At 32.0% G+C, this 23,631-nt stretch overlaps 1 protein-coding gene across 6 annotated transcripts in view; it reads right to left on the bottom strand.

The window, feature by feature from the left end:
• Nucleotides 1–23,631, bottom strand: part of LOC142327347 (apoptosis-inducing factor 3-like) — a 57,541-nt gene that overhangs the window by 23,957 nt on the left and 9,953 nt on the right. For 5 of the 6 annotated variants that reach the window (XM_075370309.1, XM_075370308.1, XM_075370310.1 and 2 more), the window contains 6 exons: nt 9,884–9,993; nt 8,272–8,344; nt 6,530–6,708; nt 5,339–5,521; nt 3,672–3,838; nt 2,785–2,909 (listed from right to left, as the gene is read on the bottom strand). In XM_075370309.1, coding sequence (XP_075226424.1) covers nt 2,785–2,909; nt 3,672–3,838; nt 5,339–5,521; nt 6,530–6,708; nt 8,272–8,344; nt 9,884–9,993 — 837 coding nt within the window. The remainder of the gene's footprint in view (nt 1–2,784; nt 2,910–3,671; nt 3,839–5,338; nt 5,522–6,529; nt 6,709–8,271; nt 8,345–9,883; nt 9,994–23,631) is intronic. The other variant, XM_075370314.1, reaches the window with a different exon arrangement.

Below are 23,631 nucleotides of genomic sequence, written 5' to 3'. Positions count from 1 at the left end.
AGAATAGTTAGATGGAAAGAAATGCTGGAGCGCCTCAACTTTAAGCACAGCAGCAGGACAGCATGGAATTTATTGTGCAAGCTAGAAACTAGACAAAAAACACCCCCCCCCCATTACTACTAACACTCCTAGACAAGAAGCCATAGCCAAAAGAATTAAGAACCTATCAAAGATCATTACTGATCTTTGACACACAAGACAGAAGTGAGGTATGCAATTGGTGAAATTCGTAAAAGTCAACAGCTCCTCACCATTATGGACCATATCACAATGGAAGAATTCAATGTTGCAATTAATTTAACAAAATGTAGAAAAGCTGCTGGATTAGAAAACATATATCCTGAGTTTATTAAACACATTGGTCCAAACACGAATTGATGGCGTTTAAATCTTTATAAAGATATTCTACAACGGGGTAAGTTACCAAAACTTTTCAAGAAAAGTAAAGTAACTGCCATTCCTAAGCCTGGGAAGGATATCACTCAACCCAAAAGCTACAGACCAATAGCACTTTTAAGCATATGTTTCAAGATCTTAGAAAGAATACTACTTGTGCGTCTAACACTCATTGTCAGTAATGGTATAACAATAGAGCAGGCAGGTTTATGCCAAGAAGAAGTTGCTGCAGGTCCTTTTGGTTACAACCTACATAGGAAAGGATTTAAACCAAGACTTAAAACATCTGCTGCAGTTATTAATCTAAGTTCAGCCTAAGACACAGTCTGGAAAGAAGTACTACACAAGGTGTACCAGCTTGTTCCTTGCAAATTGTTCCTTAATTTACTGAATGAGATGCTCAGTGATAGACTTTTCCAAGGACATCTCAATGGAAAGCCAAGAATTTTCCACAGCCTACATAGCCTCAAAAAATGGGGACTCCAGCTGAATCCAAATAAAACTGAAGTCGCGGTATTCCATCTTAACAACAGGAAAGCTCAATGAATTCTTGTTGTTAACTATGGAGTCACACTGAAACACAATACACACCAGACATACCTCGGTGTCATGCTTGACAGAACGCTTACCTTTAAACAACACCTTGAAAAATTATCAGCTAAAGTTAAAACTAGAATCAGCCTGATTCAGAAGCTGGCCAATTCGTCTTGGGGAGCCACTACCGAAACTAAGAATCAGAATGTAAGACCCTCTTACATTCAACCACAGTGCTCCTGTCTGGATTAATAGCTGCCATGTCAAGCTTATTGACATACATCTGAACCAGATTATGCATAACATAACTGGAACCACTGGAACAACTCTGCTCCAGTGGCTACCATTGCTGAGTAATATCGCATCCCTCCAAGTTAGATGACTGGCAGCCCTCAAATCACAGTTGGAAAAATGTAATGCTAATCCATCTCTACCTATTCATGAAGATATAAATTTTCTCTAACAGCTGTAGCAGCTGTCGATTCGGTCAACGACTTCAGTACAAAGGATCAGTGGATATCACTATGGCAAGGTGAGAATATCACTAACTCCAACCTTCTGACAGATCAAACTCTGAGGCACCAGGATTTACTCTTCCCAGAAGACAGTGGTGCAATATCAACAGGATTTGCACAATTCATGGTATCTGCAATAAGAGTCTAACCCATTGGGGAGGTGTGGAAAGCCCACGATGCAACTGATCTGGAGCTCAAGAGCAAACAGTCACCCACCTGGCCCAGGTTTGTTCAAATGCTTCTTTTAGAGATTGATTTGCAACAATCTTCCTCATCCAGGCAGTTTTATTCTGTGCTAATTTGTTTTCATGCATGTTTTACAACATACATACTGTATGGTGTGTTCAATGTGTCCTAGTCTTGGTCTTCCTCTTGCATTGTTTCCTTCAACTATGCCCTCTATTATGGTGTCCAACAAACTGTTATGCCATAATACATTCCTATCCACATGTTTGCTGTTTCTTTAATATGCTTCGTAAACATGGCACATCATCAGTCTTTTGAAACAATTCTTCATTGCCTATTTTCTTCTTCCACGTAATCTTCAACATCCATCGGTAGAACTACTGCTCAAATGCACCTATTCTCATTTTCCCTTCTGCCCCTATGTTCATGCTTCACTGTCATCTAGGAAAAAAACACTACCATCATCATTTTTTCATTAACACTGAAGCGTAAAATCTCATTCTTATTTAGTGCAAATAAATACTATTATTATCAATACAGATATAGAAATGAAATAAACAATCAAATATTAATTATATCAGTTGATTAATAATACCAACTATAAAACCAATTTTTTCCATCTTTTGAAGAATACTACAAAATTTAAGTCTACATGTAGCAGAACTGACCTTTAGTCCACTGTGTATTAAGATGTACAAAATAAGCGACAGTAAATAATATAACAGCAAAAAAGAAGCTACCATCCTTCAACAATGGTGGTGGCCCATAACACGGCTAACTTTTAACTGTATTAGATGTGCTGGGATTAAAATATTTGTCGTGAAATAAGAAGAATAATGAACATAAATAACTTCAAATGACAGAAACCTATACACTGGTTATAAAGTAAGAATTTCAGAAATACTGATCAATATTTTAAATACTTTTATATGGTTATCTGTCCTGTGGATTACAACTGTGAGTTAAGAGATGAAGAATTTCATACCTAATATGTGCAAATTGATGACACTTTTTGGAATTAGTGTGACATATATAAAAGATTATAAACTAACATTACATTTTTTTTTCAATCAGATAGTAATAAATGAACAAAGTCATCATCAAAAAAACAAATAATTCAAATGTTAAATAAAATAGTCAAACTTTATTTCACCTTCCACCAGTGGCAATAAATAATTTATTATACTCCAACTCTGATCCATTACTAAGACAAAGGATTCTATTATCTGCCTTCAATTTTGTTACACGAACATCCAATATTACTGAAATATCAGCATCCTAGAAAAAAAAATTGTTATGATAAAAATTTCAGACTTCATTTTAACTTAGCTATAATAAATCAAATACAATAAAGAATAAGTCTTTAAAAAGATTAAATACAAAGTATAAGACTACAAATTTAAGGAAAAAAAACTAGGAGTTAACAAAGGAAGAACTAGCAGTCCTTCCTATGTTATTCCAAAGTAAATTGTTATTAGTTTACATGAAAACTAACATCCTTTTTACAAAACATATTATATATATACCTAATTTTTTTTCTTAAATCAACTAACTAAGGTCATAATTACCTACTTCGCAGGGATAGCTAATGAAGATAAATATTCTAGAACCTAGTGAGAACTGCAAATGGAACCATGAAAGCATGTAATGTTTGAGCCACTGAAGTGATTATTATTTTTACAGTCTTATTTCTTAAAGTAGTGGTTTTTCAAATGTTTTGAATTTAAGTAGAAATTAAAATATCACTAAAATACTTTTAAAACATAAATCTCAACAAAAAAATTAGATCATATACTTAAATTGAATATTTTTAAATAAGGGCTTTTAAGAGAATCTAACAAAAATCATAAAAAGCAATACAACAAAAAACATACCAAAAAGGTTTAATGATCGATCGTATTAGTCATTTAAACAACTTTCAATAAAGATGTTAACTAAAATTCACTTAATAATAGAAGTAATGTAAATAGGAATCTACAAAATGTCAATCCTAAAAAAAAGTTCTTTAAATAATGAATGGGGTAAATTTTTTTCATTCACCTTATAAAACTGTGATGTTCTTAGGGCAATTTTTTCATGATCTACATTCAAAACCTTGCTCAACTTAATACGATCATAAGGAAGATATTTATCATCTGAAATCATTATTATTTGCCCTTGAAATCCTTCAGTTCGTAAAGTTTCAGCACAATTATTTCCAGCAGCACCTGTACAAAATTCACAAACTTTATGTAGAGCTTTCATTACATTGACAGAAAACAAATAGTGAAAAATATAACCTATGAATGATATAAAAGATTTATTTTTTATTAAAGAATACACTGTTGTTTTTTTTACTGATTAATAAATTGTTTTAAAACTTTCTAGTCAATTGGTTAATCAGTAATAAATATTTTTCTAAAAATCAGATCAGATTTTGCTCCTTAATGCAATAAAAAATATGTTATTGTACAGCATTATTTGAAAAACAAGAACTCATTTCCAGGTTGATGAAATTTTGGATAACACAATAAAAAGATCCATTATAAACAATAATCTATATAAACAAATATTACTTAATACGCAAGATAAATATGAACATATAAAATATATATTGAATGAAAGTTTTTAAAACTCTAATCATTAAGTGAATAAGAGCTAATTTTGAGAGCTAAAATTGCTTACGTGCTTTTCAAAACATATATCCAGTCAAAAGATACTTTTTTAAAAATGAGATAGTAGGGACCAGCAGTAAATTCTTCACCACAGTTCAAAACCTTTTAAATTTACATTTAACAAATATAAAAATACATATTTCTTAACAGTTACTAAATTTTCAAGTAGCAAGATTATTATCTTAAGTGCTCTATAATGTCCTGTCACTTTCTTTTTCAGTGTCAGTAATAAGTCTTGTCTTTAAAAACAAAAAGAATTATGAAATAAATTAAAATTATTGTCTGTATTTATTTATTGTTAATATTGATTTTTCTTTTTTTAAATTGTCTGAATATAAGCTAAAATATAATTGAAACTTAAAATGTCATAAAAATATAACCAACCAAAATGAAATATTAAACTACATTTCATTATCATTATTATTATCTTTTATGACCTTATAAAATCATTCTAGTCATTCCATTATCAAAGTCTCTTCAATGGGACTGTTTGGGCCTTGCAGTACTCCCAGTACTTTTTCATACATACCAATCTTAGTGCCCTTTCTAGAGTAAAAAATTTTCGTTCGTGAGTTTTTTCTTGTTAATGTGAAGCGAGGGTTTTTTCTTGATTTCCTTGTTTAATTTTATCTTACCTGTGTTTTTTTCTGGTGAAAGGCGAATTTCTTTCAGATCCTCTCTTACTTCTCTGATCCGTCTACATCCTGTCTTGGTATTTTTTGAGTTGAGATTATGAGTACTAGCTGTTTCAAACGTCTTAAATCTTGCATCCTCATGATATGTCTGAAGAATCCTAGCCTCCTGTTATGCATGGTATCATGTTGGGTTCTAACTCTTTGTAAACAACTTCGTTTGGCATAATCCACTGCTACCCGTCTTTCTGGTACATTTTATTGATGCAGGTTCTTCCAATCCTTCTTTTGATTTTCTGGAGTCAGTCTGTCTTTGAATATTCGTTCAGATGGAAGAGTGTTTCTGCTGCTAAGTGACTTCTGGTTTTATCATTATCATTATTCAATAACAATAATAATCATAATAACATAATCAACTTACCACCACCAACAACAACATAAGTTACATTTAAACTGGGCACTCTTGTTGGCATCATAGTAAGTCTACAGCGTTTGTTTTCCTTTAACTGACTTTTAAGAACAGTAACCTTTATACCTCCACCAGCAATAACATCACAATTGTAACGTGGTATACTGTCCAGACCAGGAAAATCTTCAATGTCACCTAAATCATCATAAAAGCAAAAAATAAATAAACTAAAATTACATATCTTATATGTATATGTATATAAAAAAAATAATGTTTGCTTGTTTTTCCCGTATGCATTCCTACATATATAAAAATGAATGTTTGTTTGTCCTATATGCATTGCTATTCCATTCATCTGATTGCGATGAAACTTTCATAAGTTGTTGTGCGCAACCGTGAAGGTTTCTGATATAGTTTGGACCTGCTAGGCGGTGCAGGGGTTGAGATATTTCAAAAACTTGTATTATGGTCTGATTTGGCTCATATTCTGAATACATATTAGTTACATGAAAAGAAAAATTTTTGCAAAAACTATACCCACTAGATGTCACTGGTATCAAGATATTTACAAAACAAAAACAAACAGGCTTTCTTCTACTATATATATAAAAGGCAATGTTGTATAGCTATGTGTCCGCTATACATTAAAAAACTACTGGACCAATTTACATGCAGGAAAAATGGGAAGAAAGAAAAATGGAAAATAGGGGAAAGAGAAGAAGGGAAAAGCGAAAAAGAGAAGGAAGAAAAAGGAAATAAGTAAAAAGGGTAATAGGGAAAAAGGGAAGAATGGAAATAAGGAAAAAGAGATAAAGTGAAAGGTTAAATTTTGTGAAGTTTCATAATGTTCATTTGTTAATGTTTTATTTCAAGATAAAAATCATGGAATAATTATAACCCGCTAAAAGTCTATGAGATGCAAACAATTACACTGTTAATATTCATCACAATGTACAAACAAACTAAACCCTAAGTATGGTTACAAGAAATAATTTTTTTTTATACAGCATTAGATTTATAAACAAAAATATTCCCTATCTAACTAAAACTGTAGAAAAAAAGGCAAGGCCACAATAATAAATATTAGGCCTGGCCTATATTTTCTCTTATAAATACTAATTTTGCTGTTAATAACAAATTTTAGAATATTGTATAATTAAGTACTTTGTATTTTACAAGTAACACATATAATATAATATTTACCGGTAACTATATTAAAGCAAGCACCGTGCCACGGACACCTGACTCTTCCCTTGCCAAGAGCTCCACTAACAAGAGGTGCACCATAATGAGTACACTTGTTTCCTGTGGCATAAACTTTACCATTTTGTTTTATTACCAATACATGTAGTCCAGTTTTACCAAGTTCAAATACTTTCATCCTGTAAATCGATAAGGATTATATTTAAAAATGTAGAATAAACAAACACTTATATTCTCATAAATAAAAGAGAAAGCTTATAAACATAAGTAATTAGATATTCACTAAATAACTGTAGAAAACAATGTGACATATTGTTTTTGTTTTGTAATGAACAATAGTAAAAAGAATGATGTGACATAAGAGTTCTGTTTTTTTTTTCTTACTGTCACCACAATAAGTTGCATGGCCATGGAAGCACTTTAAAGTTTCATTCTTCAAAAATGTTTCCATTTTTTTGGAAGTATGGCATGGTACCAAATCTTGTTGGAACACTACAATATGAGAATTTGTTTTGAAGTTGTGTATCATAAGCCTTTCCTTTAGAATCATGTTCTACTATCACTTTTCAACATACAATCTACTGGAAGTCATGAACATGGGGCTTCAAATGTGAAACAATCCCAAAACATTTTTTTCTGGGGATGTTTAACTGATTGTTGAATATGAGCTGGTAATGTATTTTCATTTGATGCCTTTTTAACATATATTTATATGTTAAATAGACATAGGGCAAGAACCCTTTGCCCCTGAACAAAAAAATGAACATTTTTCCAGTCTTCTTTGGTCCAGTTAGCATGTGCTGTGGCCCACAAGAGCCTTTTTATGCACATTTTAAAAATAAATAATTTTTAAAAGCTTTCTTTGAGTTATGTTCATTAGTTATATATTATACACAGACAAAAAATATGAAATATGATTTTGTAATAAAAAATGAATTACGCTTTCACAAAACACTATTTATAACTTGAAAATTGCTAAATAACCAAAGAACAATAACCTCACATTACACAGAATACCTTGAATCGGTGTGATCAAGCAGTATAACCACAACTTAAAAATAAACAAAATATTTCCTGAATACAGATTAATTACCATACTGTACATATATATATTTTATCTAATACTATAACTACTGTATAAAAATAATTATTATTAATAATAAAAATTATAACAAAAAATTATACCACCAGCTATAGTTCATACAGAGTAAGAACATTTGCTTACTTACCTGTCTGTAAAACTTTCAGAGCTTACAGCTCTAACAAGAGATCTTTTTAATTTTTACAAATTACACATAAAATATTAATATATTAAATGAAATATGAAATACAATAAATTGTTATAATTTCTGATAATATTTTATAACAAAATATTTGTCACACTAATAAACAGATACGTGTAATTAATAATCATTTACAGAATAAAATCACTAAAAATACAGAAATAACCAGTTACCAGAGGCTAAACAGGATATATATATATATATTTATTTATTTATAAGCATGTATGTGTGTGTGAGTGCACACATTAACTGATGGAAATATTTTTAATAATTCAGTTTCCTTAGTGAAGTTAAAAATAAAAATTAACATTGATAATGTAGTTAATAAATTAAATAAATTACAGAACTTCAAGTATTCAGGAAGATTTATTATTAAGTAAAATGAACTAAAGTAATATGTAAAAACCTAAGGCCAACTATATAAGTAATTAATTAAAAAATATGATTATTTACACTTACTCATTTTCTTTAAGATCAGAATTTTGACAGACAACTGCTTCAACAACATCAGATTTACTTCCACTAATGTCAGCTGTGAAAAAACCGATTAATTATCAAATTTTGAATCAAAATTTTTAATTTATTTGTTCAAACTAAAACCAGTGTAATAATAATACATATTATATATATATATATATATATATATATATATATATATATATATATATATATATATATATATTATATATTATATACATTTTTTTTAAACTGAAAACAGCAATAAATGAATTTTATTAAATAAATAATAAAATATTTAGTTAAATAATGATTAATAATAAATTAGTTCTTTTAGAATTATATTTTTCTTTTTGTCTGAATTATTCTTGTTTCACAACTATTAAACATAAACCAAACAATCTTTTTTATTTTAATTTTTAAGATAATTGTATGAGCTGATTAATACTAAATCAATGTTCAGAAATGTGTTGTTCTTCGCCTCTTCTTAGGTAAAGATACCCAATCTTTTGATTGATTATAGATGGATTAGATGTCCATTGCCTGGAGGGATCTTGTGACATTACTTTGGGTGTAACTGTTACTTGTTTCATAGTCCCTCCACAGGTAGATCATGTTTTTTCATAACCAAACCATACCTTCATAAATCCCTTGTGTCTTTTTCTATAGTTTTTAAAAGAAACCAATTAAATCCAAACTAAGGATGTGGAAAACTTGTATTCCAATCATCTAGATAATCTAATAACATGACTAATTGCTGAAGCCAAAAACTTAACTATTAGTCACAGTTAACTCACAAGATGCATAGCTCACTTATACCATATGGTTGCAAGTAACCAGACAAGAGACAAAAGTTGCTTCTGAAAGCAGCATAGTCCTTGTTAAGAACAAGGTCACTACTTCCTTCAAAAAGTGAAGAGTGCAGAGATTTCAAATTGTCTTCTTCATTGAGCTGCATATACTGCTACACACCAGGGTACCAAACCCATCAAAATTCAGCCAATAATCAGCCCTACATGAGATCTTTCTCTTCAGAACACGAACAGATTAGAGTGTACATCATTATCCTCAGCAAAAGCAACTAGTACTGGTGCATTAGGTGCTTTAAGTGTATCACAGCCACAAGAAAGAATGAGACTGGTAGTATATTGAAACAAACCCACCGGGTTGGTCTAGTGGTGAACGCGTCTTCCCAAATCAGCTGATTTGGAAGTCGAGAGTTACAGCATTCAAGTCCTAGTAAAACCAGTTATTTTAACATGGATTTGAATACTAGATCGTGGATACCGGTGTTCTTTGGTGGTTGGGTTTCAATTAACCACACATCTCAGGAATGGTCAAACTGAGAATGTTCAAGACTACATTTCATTTATACTCATACATATCATCCTCTGAAGTATTATCTAAATGGTAGTTACCGGAGGCTAAACAGGAAAAAGAAAGAAAAGTATATTGAAACAAACTTTCAGTTGTTAAACAATAAAACATTTACATATTAAAGGACATTTTATTAGATAAATGTATTAAATACTACATAAACATCTTAACAATGACGAAATTAAGAAAATAGAATAAACAAAATAAACAAAAGAAAGAATAAACAATAATTTCTTACAATGAGTAGCTCCAACTTCAGGTGTTTTGGTAATTTCGCCTGACATCTTGGAAAAACGTTGAGTAAACAAACCTTTATACTTCTTAAGGAAATGATTTACAGACCACCACCTATACAAAACACCCAAACATGCAGCAACAATAATAAACAAACACAGATTTTGCTTTTGTTCTTTACAAATTTACAGAACAAAAATATTATTATTAAGTTAATCAGTATATACATATCCATCGAAAACTTGTAACAAAATTATCAGTAGAGGACTGTCAATATCTACATTATTTGGAAGTAACCACAATTGAAAGGAAGATTTTAATTTATATCAACACAAATTCACAGTATTTCAGCCTATAGTATTAAAAAATGATGGAGAAGAAAACAATATAAACACCTACTTACATTTTTATACAGTTCAGTACAAATATTGATAACTGATATCAAACATTTTGACTAAAATGCAATACTAATTTGTGGTTATAAATCTTGAATTTCATAAACGATTATTTTTATCATAACTATTTCCTAAAAAGCAAATAAAAGAGATACAGACTCAAGAAGCTCTTCTGGAAACACCTTCCTTTAACTTAATGAAAGCACTACTTTTTTTTTAAATCTGTTCAGTGAAAAGCTTCACTTCAGTTTTAGCAGACTCAATTTCACAAGATTATTGTTACTCTATTTCCTATTAAGATATAATGAAAAAAAATTACTTGTTTATATAAACAAAAATAAAATATTTTTAATATTTTTGTATATATATATATATATATATATATATATATATATAAAAGGGTAAGTCAATTATTATCCACAATTTAGTTATATTTTTGTTTATGTAGGTAGTACTGTCATGTTGCATAGTATGTGTCATGTATGCATGCATGGTTTAATTGTTTTTATGTCTGTGCAGGTTTGATGGCTGCTAGGTTAGTTCCATTATCGCTGCCCTCCTTTAACCATGGCTGCTCCACTTTCTGTTTGCACCAAAGAAGAGCAATGTTCGGCGATCCGTTTTTTGTGGTCGAAAGGTGCATCAGGGGCCAAAAATCATCAAAGACTTTTGGTACAGTACAGAAACGGTGTGTTATCTACGGAGTATGTACAAATGGATTGAAAAATTCAAAAATGGTCGCACAAGTGTTACGCACGACGAAGGAGCCGGACGACTGTTTATCGCTACAAATGAGGAAAACACTGAGCGTGCACGTGACATGGTTTTCTTAGACAGACGAGTAACTATTGATGAAGTGGCACATTGTCTGCAAATTAGTCACGGTTCTGCCTATGAAATCTCCCAACAGACTCGGGTTTCATAAAGTCTGTGCAAGATGGGCACCAAAATAACTCGCACAGTTGCATAAACAAATGTGATTGGACATCTGTCAAAAACATTTGGATTGCTATGGTAACCAATCTTCTTGGACAGAATCATCACTGGTGTCGAAACATGGATCCATCATTACGAGCCAGAGAGTAAATGACAGAGTATGGAATCACAATTAATAACGCAGAAGATGCATAGCTCACTTATGCCATATGGTTGCAGGTGACCAGACAAGAGACAAAAGTTGCTTCTGAAAGCAGCATAGTCCTTGTTAAGAACAAGGTCACCACTTCCTATTCAAGAACTTCTTCAATCAGCATTATCTTCTTCAATAATCCGCTCCTTTAGCTCTGGTGGGATGTGAAGGCAATGTTTAAACACCTTTTCCTTCAGATATCCCCAAAGAAAGAAATCACAAATGTTCAAATCAGGAGAATACGCAGGCCACCCCACATCACCCCTCAGAAAGACCAGAATCTAGGAAAAATTTCTCTCAAAACACCTAAATAAATTTCTGGCTGCGTGAGCTGTACTCAGTCCAGTTGGAACTACAAGTACCCCAATCCCTATTCTCCAACAATTTCTTCCATTCTCAGCTGCATTATATTTTGCAATACCGAGTTATAACGTTCGGAATTTAGTCACGGTCACGCCATCCTTCTCTTGGTGGAGGAGGTCTTCCTCCTCTACCACACCATTAGTTTAGAGAAATGTAGAGGTCTATCATGAATTATTCGGGGGTTATTTGCAGCCCAATAGTGGAAAGTTTGCTTATTTACAGCCCCACTGAGGTGAAAATATGCCTCGTCACTACTGAAGAAAATAGCTTCAGGAGTTCCGAAAACAACAAAAGATTTTGGCGGTTGGCATAGTCTGCTGAGGGCAATTCCTGAGACATCATTATTTTGAAGAGCTTAAAATTCAAATCGAAATGCAGAATCCTCCTCAAACTGTGGTCTGTTATCTGTAAGACAGAAATTATCAGGGGAAGCCCACAGGGTTCCGCTCTCGGTCCCCTGCTGTAGAACCTGGCATTCGATGGATTTCAGGGACTGACAATCCCAGAAGAGGACACAGATAAGGCCCAGATAATTGCCAATGACTGTCACCTGTTAGATCATGGTAACTCACGACCACAGCTAGAAGACCCAGAGGGCTGGATGGAGATTCAAAATTTAAAGATTTCTGTGCCCAAGACAAGGTTTATGCTTCTCAAGGGTGCAGACAAATTATCATACAGTTGTACCCCCATATTACGTATAAAGGCTGTGTAATGAGCTGAGTTCGAGTTCATAAGTACCTAGGTGTTTTTTACTTGATGAGAAGTTGCTGTTTAGCAACCGCATTAGGCAAGCAGCAGCAGACATTGTCTCTATGATGCACAAGCTTAGGAGGATTGCTCAAAAGGATTACGGCTGTTGGGCCATCATTTGTACATGGTGTACCAAGGTGTCTTCGAAAGCATGACCTCTTACGCAGTGTTCGTTTGGGCACAGGTTGTAAGAACACTTATTCAAAATTTAAGGAGTGCCCAGCACACAGCCTTAATTGTATGCACTGAGTTTTTAAAACAACCTCTACGAGGCTACCACTATTGGGAAAGGCTCTCCCAATTGATTTAGTGGTGAAAGTTCGGGCGGCCATGTGTTGATTGCAAAGAGGTAGTGAGGATGAGGATTTGGGATGTGGTTTCGAGCCGAGCCTGTACCAGAGTGGAATGGTGATCTCAATGTACCGGTTCTAAATTTCAAGCAGTTGCCCATCTCCTCCGGTGAAGGAGGCTTTACAGCCTCGCGATGGAAGCATGGCAGCAAGATAGGCACGCCGTGAATAAGCGAACATCCTTGTATAGATTTATACAGGATCTGGGGGGATGGTATGCATCTCCTTCATTTTTAAGGCAACGGGAGCCTGAGTGCTCTCCAACCATGTAAATTTAAACCAATATTTGTTTCGGTTCCACCTGGCAGCTGATGAGCTGTGCGTCTGCAAGAAAGTCCAGTCAAGTAAACACATGATGTTTGACTGACCAGCTCTTGGGAAGGACCAGAACTCAGACCACCCTGTAACCTAGAAGTCGAGTGGAAAATTGGCCACTCATAAGTGGCGAGTCAATGTGGCAAGAGCCGCATTGTCGGACCATGTGGGAGTTCCTTGATGCGGTTGCTTTGTTCAACTGACAACAGTAGTTTACATAAGCGAAAAGACTCCTACCACACTGCTGTAGGAAGCTAACCGAGAGATATGGCTGGCTACCAGCCAAATTAAGACTCCCAAGCGCTTTAATGGTGGACAGGTACTTGCTGGCATTCAGCAGTCTAGACGTGGCAGTGAATTGCTGTATTTGACAAGATAAATTTAATTATTGATAGTCATATATGTTTTAGTAGCTGACGGAGTGCGCCTATCCATTTTAGTGATATATGACAAGTGGACGGTGGGACACGCAAGTGAGTGGGTGCATGGCACCATGCTTATTCTGCTCACGCTTTTAGGTCAGCTCTTAGGAGCTAGTTAGGACACTGTCGCTAAACTGTTTTGAGGCTCAGTAGCCGTTTGTGACACAGGCATTCAGTCTTTATGCTTTAGGATGACCGAATGGGTGGTGGTGGGAGAAATGCCAAGCAAACAATCTGTACGACACCAGCATGCCCAAGCAGAACATCTTGATGATTGCTTCTCTCACCAGCTGCACATTTTCTGGTGTTCTGATGGATCTGTGTCAGCCATATGTACCTCTTCTTAGAGCACTAACAGTTATCTCCAACTGCCTAATCCAGGACCGAATTGTGTTCACATTAGTAACAGCATTGTTGCATGGAATGTTGAACCATCACAGAGAAGCTCTTTGTGTTGCGATCACAGATCAGTTGTTTTCAAAATACAAACATATGGCAAACCTGTGCTCCAGTCCAAACTATGCTGGCTATTGAAATGGAGACACAGACTGAAAAGAGGGAGACCACGTGCACCTGCCTACTCCCACCACTGCCCGAGCATCACCCCCCTCCTTACCGCTTAGTCGGTTCTGCCACAACCTGTATTTTAGTGTTGACTGCTCTTTCAATACAGATGCATTATTATTACCCAAAACTGAAATGAACATATTTTGTAAATACAGTACTACTTCTTAACTGCTTAAGCGACCAAGGCAACTAAGAAATAGAAAGGGGAATATTGTGAACACAACTTATAGAAAATTAACTTCAGTAATTCTCATTCTCTCTCGGTCTCTCTTCCTCCCACCTTCATATATATATATAAAGGTATTTCATTTACAGATGAAAGGGTTACCTCTTCTTCAGGATAATGCTTAATCCACCACGTATGGATATAAATATTTCTAAAAAATACACACGCCTCATAAAAATATTTTCATTATCATTAAAAGCTTGGATGTGCTTCTGTACATATTTTGATAAAGAAGAAAACATGGATGAACTAATACTTGAAAAATGTCAGGAATCAAACTCAAGACCAGATGATCTAAAAGCCAGTAAGCTAACCAGTAAACTAACTAGCCAGCCAGTGAAATTGATAAAATAGTGTAATAAAATTCATAACAATAACAAAATTTATACAGAAATAATTTATAGTAGAGAAGCAAACAAATTTATCTTCTTAATATTTCTCAAAATTTATCAAGATAAAGGCAACTTATTGCATTACTTAAATCATGTAATTTTTGTAAGGATAAGTAAACAGGCAAATGCATGTGGTTAAAAACTTAAACACCTAAAAATGAAATATGATATTTTCATAAATTAAAAATAATGAAATTTGACAGAAAGAAAGATTCCAGGACAATAAGGGATTAAGGTAGGTGAATATAATATATGAACCAGAAGTTAAGGAATTTTACTATTTAATAGCAACACTACTAGGTAGAAGGAAATAAATTTTTAAAATGAATAGTGATTTGTGATGAGACTAGGAGCCTCCATTATTAACTGGAATCCAACCAGCAAAAACTGGAAGCATCAAAGTTCTTCCAATCAGTAAAAATTTCAAAGATCCAACTATCAGTCAGAAAAGTAACAGTAACAATCTTTGGGGAAACTAAAAGTCCAATTTTGTTTGTTTATAAAAGACCTACTATTACTTCATACTTTTCTGTTTTTCCCCAGCAATGGTTTATTTTATGTTACATATTACATATTATATTTTTTCTTCCAAACCAGTGGGTATTTGCAGAAAAATTATAAATATATTCTAACCAAACTTAACCTATGCTTGCTTTGCTCACTAACCAATTTTTTTTATTTTTACTTATAGTTTTTATTCAAACACGGGTCTTCAAAATGTACCTGAGAGAGGTCCAATATAAGCATTATGATTATAAATATATGATTATAATTATAAATATCATATATATAATAAATGATTATAATTACAAATATCATATAATATATGATAATTATAAATATAATCTAAACAAACTTAACCTACCCTCACATCGCTTGTTAACCTTAACTAGTGAACGTAGGTTAAGTTTGGTTACATTATATTTATAATTTCACTGCAAATACCTCCAAATACCCACTGGTTAATATAACACGTAATATTTAATCTAAAAAAAAAAACATTGTGGGGGAGATATTCTTGAAAATAAAGTAAACAGTGCAATACTGAAAAAAAAAACAATTTACAGAGAAAAACAAAGTATTTCAGGGAAACGGTGATCCACACATTGCATAATCAATATTTTAAATCATTAAAAAACTAGACCAAGAGATTCTACTACTTGCACTTCATAGTTCTGACCTTGCCCTATCTGAATTATTACTGTTTGGACCCCTCAAGGAATTAAAACTTTCACAGAAACGAAGAAGTAAAGGCAAATGTATTACTGGTCCAAACTAAAAAACAAAGAATTCTTTGCTATTGGCATAATCAAACAGGGTGACAGGAGAAGAGAAATGTACAATTATAATAAGGATGTTGAAAAATATTTAAGTTGTTACATTTATTTAATTAACTGAATTTTGTCTTCTTGCTTAATAATTGCAGAATAATAAAAATCAGCATATTATTAAATCTAGATCACTTAGAGAATATTATTATAAATCTATTATAAATATTATTATTACAGAATAATATTACTAAATTGAGATCACTTAAAGAAACTTAAAAGATTGTCATATAGCAATTTATAACACTAGATATTGTATATAATTCATATAATGGTCACTGCCACAAATGAGAACAATATAAGCACTCAATCTGTATGACATTTACAAACAAAGTTTTGCAGAATGAATCTCCTCAACTTTTCATAGGACTAATTTCTTACCTAGGTAACAATAAGATTATCAGGCACAACAAGCCTAATAATAAATAAATAAAATATATATATTAGATTTATTAGCAGAGATAATATTCCTATGCTGTATGTTGGTTTAGACTACTGTGCAATTGCCTGTATCAATTCAAACAGGCTATAATCAGAAAAAAATTTCTAAATCATAGGTCCGGATATAATCAGCATTTTCATCATCTTTGTTACATATTTTTTTCAAGAACCTATTTCCTGAGGTATTCTCAATAAAGAGTCCTTCACATTCTAAGTAATATAATTCATACTCTTTCCAAACCCTACATACAACTGGTTGTTATTTTATTATCTTTCTATTTCATTAGCTTAGTTTTTAATTCATTATCTTAATAATTGTGAAAAATTATATTAAATCTTTAATGTCTTTCTAGTTCTCCATACAACTTGAAGAGTAGTTTTTATTTCATTATATTCTAATTATAAAATTATAATTAGTCAAACTCCAGTTAGGGTTGAATGGTTTTAATTGAGTTGGTTACTTCCATATATTACTTCCTGGGATGAGTGACTTTGTTCCTTTAGGCGTCTTAAATCTGGTAATAAGGTCAATGTTCCAGGCTAATTTTTTTGGTTTCTAGAGTGAAAAAATATTTATGTTAGCATATATTTAAGCTGGTCAATTTATAATTGTGAAATAAATTATTATAAGATAAATATAGTCAAACCTACCAAGATTAAACCTCCTTAATTCAAATAACTCCCTAAATCAAATATTTACTTAAATCGAATTAATCACCTCCTTTATTCAAAAATTTTTGGGACTTTATGTGCAAATTATTTCTTTGTTTTTTTAAACGTTTTCAATAAAGAATTTACATATTGTACACAATTTCCAAAGAAGCATAGATAGCAGGAAACTCAGTTTAATGGTGTATAAAATCAAGATGAATTTGTAGACCTTTCTCAATTTCAGAAGAATGGAGTGTAATTTTTAAAAACTTTTAGTATAGACGAAATTCCATTTGACCTTTTCACACATTCTGATAATGATATTGCAGTTAATGCCATTACAACTAATGATGATATATCATCGTGTCTGTGTCACATTCAACCACTGGTAAGGATTCCAATGAAGAAGACGAAATAAAACAAGTAGAAACTACAATTACAGCAAAAGATGCACAATCAGCAATAAATAACCTTTGGAAAATCTTCAAAAGTTCAAGCGAAGTAGAAGATGATGTATTTAGTGCATTAGTGAAGATTGAAAATGCCCTTGATTTTCAAATATACCAGAAGAAAACTCAAAAAAAAAATCACAGACTTTTTTTCAAGAAATAATTATAGGTATTGTAACTGTATTTCTTTTTATTTTTATTTTACATAATTTAGTACTGTAGTACGTTATTATTGATTAACATAAATCTTTATTAAAGTATGCAATTTTTCTGTACAATTTTTGAGTTTCATTATTTTACCTCTCTAAATAGAAAACTCCCTAAAACAAAAAAAAATATTAGTCCCTTGAGATTCGAATTAGAGAGGTTTAACTGTAAATGAATCCAATAGTTTTTTGTTATATCTACACAATCTTAACAATGGGATCTTGAACTCACAAAAATTAATATTTAATTAAACTTTTAATCATTTTTAAAATAAATTTAACAACTCAATTTTTAGATTTAAAAACTTTATCAAAAATGTTTGAAAAGAAAACAAATTGCAAATCCTTAAATAAATGTTTCTCTACGATTTAAGACGATCCACTATAAAAACCACAAAAAATCCTTATCTAAATGGAATAAACAAACAAAACTATGAATAATAGAATTCTTATCAATTATCTATAGTTTACATATAAAGCAAAAGTTTGTAACTATAAATAAATAAGCTTTTTATTCTGATTGATATATGTAAATAATACCATGCCACAAATGGATAGATATGTATAGACATCTATACATATGAAAACCACAGTAAAAACCCAAAAACAACAGTAATGTTTAAAAAAAAGAAATTGTTGCTTTGTAAAGGGATATTTGTATTACATTTTTTAATGATTTTTTTTAATTCTCCACAATTTAAATTCTTAAGCAACTAATTGAACACTATAATCCCCATACATGATAGGTTATCTCTAAAGCGTGAAGACCGTTTCATTGTAAAAAAAATTATAATTACAACTTTAAAATATTATTTATTTCTCTTAAACTACAAATACTACCTTCAGCGCTACACCAGCTTCAATAGCCCTCGTCTCTTCGTCTGTCGCAAGTCCATTTAGCCACTGATTAACAGCATTTTTAAGGTCATTGTTACGTGCAAATCGCTTACCATCAAATATTCTTTTAATTTCCCAAACAAATGGTAATCAGAAGGAACTAAGTCTGGACTATATATTGGGTGATAGTAAATTTCCAATCCAAATGTTCTCAGTAAATCACTTTCGGACCCGCAACATGTGGACGTGCATTATCGTGCAACAGGGCGATGCCGTAGATCAGCCGCCCACGTCGCCGATTTTGAATGGTACGACGTAACTTACGGGTGGTTTCGTGGTAGGTTTCGGCCTTTATAGCCGTTCCAAGTGGCATGAAATTGATCAGCAGTATACCAACCCGATCCCAAAGACCTATGGCCATCAGTTTGCGTTCAAATGGCTGTAGCTTGAACTTTGTCGGTCTGGTTGGTGATTGAGGATGACACCAATCACCTGACTGCCGTTTTCTCTCTAGCGTGTAATACGAAATCCATGATTCATCGCCTGTAACAATTGAATTAAGGAACTCATCGCCATTTTCTGTGTAGCGCAATCCGAAGCAGAGTCCATTCGGAATATTTTGTGACGTTCCGTTAAGGAGTGCGGCTCCCAACGTGCACAAATCTTTCTGAAGCCTAAATGGTTGTGAACAATGCGTCCGATAGCAGCTCTTGAAATATTAGGAAAAAGAAGCGCCAGGTCGGAAATCGTTGAACGACAATCTTTTCTGATTTCATCAACGACACGTTTCAACAAGTCCTCGGTGATTATTCTAAGACTCCCCGAACGTTCTTCATCGTGCACATTAATTCTGTTATTTACAGAATTTGGTTGTTATAAAATATACAACCAGAAAAGGAAGTACACATAATGGACAATTACCCGGCCCTGTTAGTTATAGATAGAGGCTTCATCAAGTTGATAAGCCAAAATACTGAGCCAAGTACCGAGTGCTGTAAAGTTGTTTATGCATGACAGCAATGAGGCCTTTCCAATTTATGTTACTATTAATTCTAATACTAAAAACGTTTGTAGGAAGAATTGTGTTTAAAAATTGCCAGATTTAATTTTTAAATTAATTTTTTATTATTGAAACCAGAACAGAAGAGTATTAACTTGATTTTAACACAATTAAGCCATTAACTGAATCAATACAATCAGTTGCCTTTTCTCATGATTTTGAAGATTTACATTTATATTGATTTTGAAGATTTATATTTAACAGGAAAAAATATATAATTTTAACTGCTTAAATCAATAAAAGCAATAAATCTATATGCACATAACAAAACTGGAAAATAATATCCGTACCAAACACATGTCACAGTTTAACAATTCTATAGGGTCTATTATACAAGATATAAAATAGGTCAAATTCATTGAAATATTCACTCTTACCACATAATAAATTTAAATGAATTATACTTAGATCCACCAATATCAAATCAGCAATAACAGTCTATTGCTGATTTTATATTTATCATCAAATTCTTTAAAGTAAATTTGTTATTTAAGATGTTTAAATTACTACTTTCTAAATTTGTTGAAATAGCTTAGCTTCAAAACGATTTTTGAGCTACTACAAAATTCCATTACGGAATTACAGGTGGAGCAGCAGTTTGTTTTATAAAAAGGTTTAAAGATAACTTCATTCAGCTGATAATTAAACTATATTCTTTGATAATAGTTATTTAACTGGCTTTACATTATTCTACATTCATTTTTTGTTCTATAACAATCTTTAACCTCAATGTTATTACTATGTCTTCAGCAATCTGTTTTATAAATTTCAATCTTTGTCTACCTTTTAAGTTTTTACCTTCTACACCGGGGTATTCAATTTTAATTTATCAAATTTTCAAAATTTTTATTCATCTATTTTTGATTTTGACGATATTTGGTATATGCTAACTACCTACCTTGTAGTGGCCAAAAAATTATTTTTTTTATATTTAAAAAAAATTGTTTTTCTTGAGTAATATATTTAAATTTGCCAACTGGTAAAAACAGCCATTTTCATCACTTTTTCCATGAGCTGTAGCATTCTTATTCTAAATAATACAGAGGTCAAAAAGGGTTTTTTGGAAAGAGAAAAGATGGAACTTCATCTGGTGTACTCAAAATTCATATTGTAGCATAACCAAATCTTCTAATGTTTACTGAAGTTATATTTACAAATTGTTGATTTTCAACTTTTGGGGCCAAAATAAATAATGAACAGGCCTGTGTTTTACCTTTTAACTCTTAGATACTAGTAGTACTTATAAAAATAATAATTGGACTGTTACTGAGTGATGTCCATTAAAAAAATGACTGTCAAATCGTAAGATTTTGAAAGTGTCTCATTTTTGGGCCCCAAAAATCACATGTGGGACATGTGACAAAAATCTGAGATTTTTACAGCAGCAAGTTTTTTTTATGTACTTTAAAACCAAATAAAATTTATTTTGTTCCTCAAAGGGGTTGACGAGTAAAGAAATCATCAAACCGTTAAAAACACTGTTCCTTCTAACCATGAACAACGTATCCAAAAAATTCACATCATGTATTTTTTCAGATAATAATATAGGCCTACTGCACAAAATATTTGATATGTCTATAATAAGATAGCATATATTCTAGATAATTTGTTCTTAAAGTATGACTCATGTTTAAACACGACAGTAAATAAACATGCACGGACATGAATGTTTGCGTAATCCTGAATGTAAACATTGTAGGAGACTCTGTTACAGTTTTGATTTCAATCTGATATTTTGTATTGTTACTAGTGTTAATACTGTGGTTGGGTAATGTACACTTGTTTATAATGTAATGTTATTAGAAGTGAACTTATCTTATATGCGATATCTTTTATTTTTAATTTTATTAATTACAGAAATTCTTATTTTAGCTGTAGAGAAACTGGGATAAGACAGAGTGTGGTGCAATTGGTAGTTATATAATTTACACTAACTGTATCGTTTTTGTAAGAACCCTTGAATTTATAAAAACCTATTATGAGTGTTCAATTGGCATTCACACTGAAACAGTATCACAAATTGACTTACAATAGATCTTCAGTATTGGACAATATTTTAGAGTTTAAATAACATTGATATCTTTAAAAAGTGGATGTACTGAAACAAAAAATATCTAATTTTCATAAAACCAAATATGTGGATAAATATTTTCATATTAATGGGAAAAGTTGCTCAGACCCATTTAGCTGTCACACTGACCAGTTAAGAAATCTCTTTGAGAAATATCTTTGACACTTTCAACAAGCGATCCAAATTTAAAATTAATTCCAGGTAGAGCACTGCGTACAAAACGCTTAAACAAAATACAAAAACCACAAGATGATACAGAAAGCAAACCAGAATGTCAAGATATATTTGAGACACAATGTATTATAGTTGAGTTTGTGAATAAAGCTTGTTCAGCATTTGGCATTTCCCCCCACTAAGATTAAAAAATTATCAAGCAGCGCAAAGGAACCAATTTTAAAAAATAAAGTTATAAAGATAGCCAAATCAGATTTAAATACTTCTACAGAAGAAACCAGTTTAGTACCACAAAATTATGCCAATTTAGGTAGGGGATATGAAGAATTAATCATTAAAATAAAGGATGAAATGAAAAGAGTTATATCAACCAAGGGAAAATTAATATTTTAAGTTTATTACCAAGCAGCTGGAGCACTCAAAAAATTCAAAATGAATTTAGTGTTAGTCAGTATTTAGCCTGTCAATTCAAACAATTAGTTAAAACATGTGGAATTGTTTCACAAATCGGCAAAAAGAAACCCTGACATGAAAACGTTATTAAATATGTCCAAGATTTTTACCAGAATGATGCCAGGCAAGAAGGATTGTGTCTCAGTAAAACAAGCTGACGGGAAGAAAATTAATATTCAAAAAATACTTATGTAACTTAAAAAGACTGTATACAGCCTTCAAAGAAAACATAATTTAAAAATTGGTTTTTCAAAATTTGCTGATTTAAGACCTAAATTTTGTATTCTGGCTGGTAGGTCAGGTGCTCACTGTGTGTGTTGTGTTGTGTTGTGTTGTGTGTGTGTGTGTGTGTGTGTGTGTGTGTCGTCCACCAAAATGTAAAACTCATGTTATCAGCTCTAAGAATGAAATTTGATTATAAAATTTTCCTTTCAACCATGGAATGTGATGTAGAAAATGAAACGTGGATGCTGTCATAGAGTAAAAAACATCTAGGCACTAATGAAGTGCTCAGATTACTGCAAGAGAGCTGGAATGATTTTGATTCTGAAATTATCTTCAAACAGTTGGTTCCTGTTGTCCATTGTGAATTAATTCAATTTCTTCCACTTCAGGAGTACTTAGATAAACTTACTGAAAATTTAAATAATTTAAATCGGCATCAGTTTGTTGTAAAGAAAAAAGCTACTTTCCTCAACATTAAAAAGGAAAACTTGTTGGAGGGTGAATGTATTGTAATGGGAGACCTCACAAAATTTTCCTTTTGTGATACAGGGTGAAGTCCAGTCATATCACTGGTCAAAAATTTATGCCACGGTACATCCATTTCTCATATATTTTAAAAAAGAAAGAAAATTACAAAGCCAAAGCTACTGTGCGATTAGCGAGTACTTGAAGCGTAATACTACATCTGCTACTTCCAAAAGCAAGTTATAAATAAAGTAAAAACACTGTTACCACAAGTTAAACAATTTTTTTTATTTTTTGATGGCTCCTCAGGCATACATAAAAAAAATTTCATAAATTTGTGCTACCATCAAGATGATTTTGAAATCGCATCTGAATGGCATTTTTTGCCTCATACCATGGAAAAGGATCATGTCATGGTATTGGTGGAACTGTAAAAAGGACTGTGACTAAAGCAAGCATTCAAAAGGCAGTCAACAATCA

This window comes from Lycorma delicatula, chromosome 7, assembly GCF_047948215.1.
Source record: "Lycorma delicatula isolate Av1 chromosome 7, ASM4794821v1, whole genome shotgun sequence".
In the NCBI taxonomy this organism is placed as follows: domain Eukaryota; kingdom Metazoa; phylum Arthropoda; class Insecta; order Hemiptera; family Fulgoridae; genus Lycorma; species Lycorma delicatula.
This window is presented reverse-complemented; position numbering and strand designations above follow the sequence as displayed.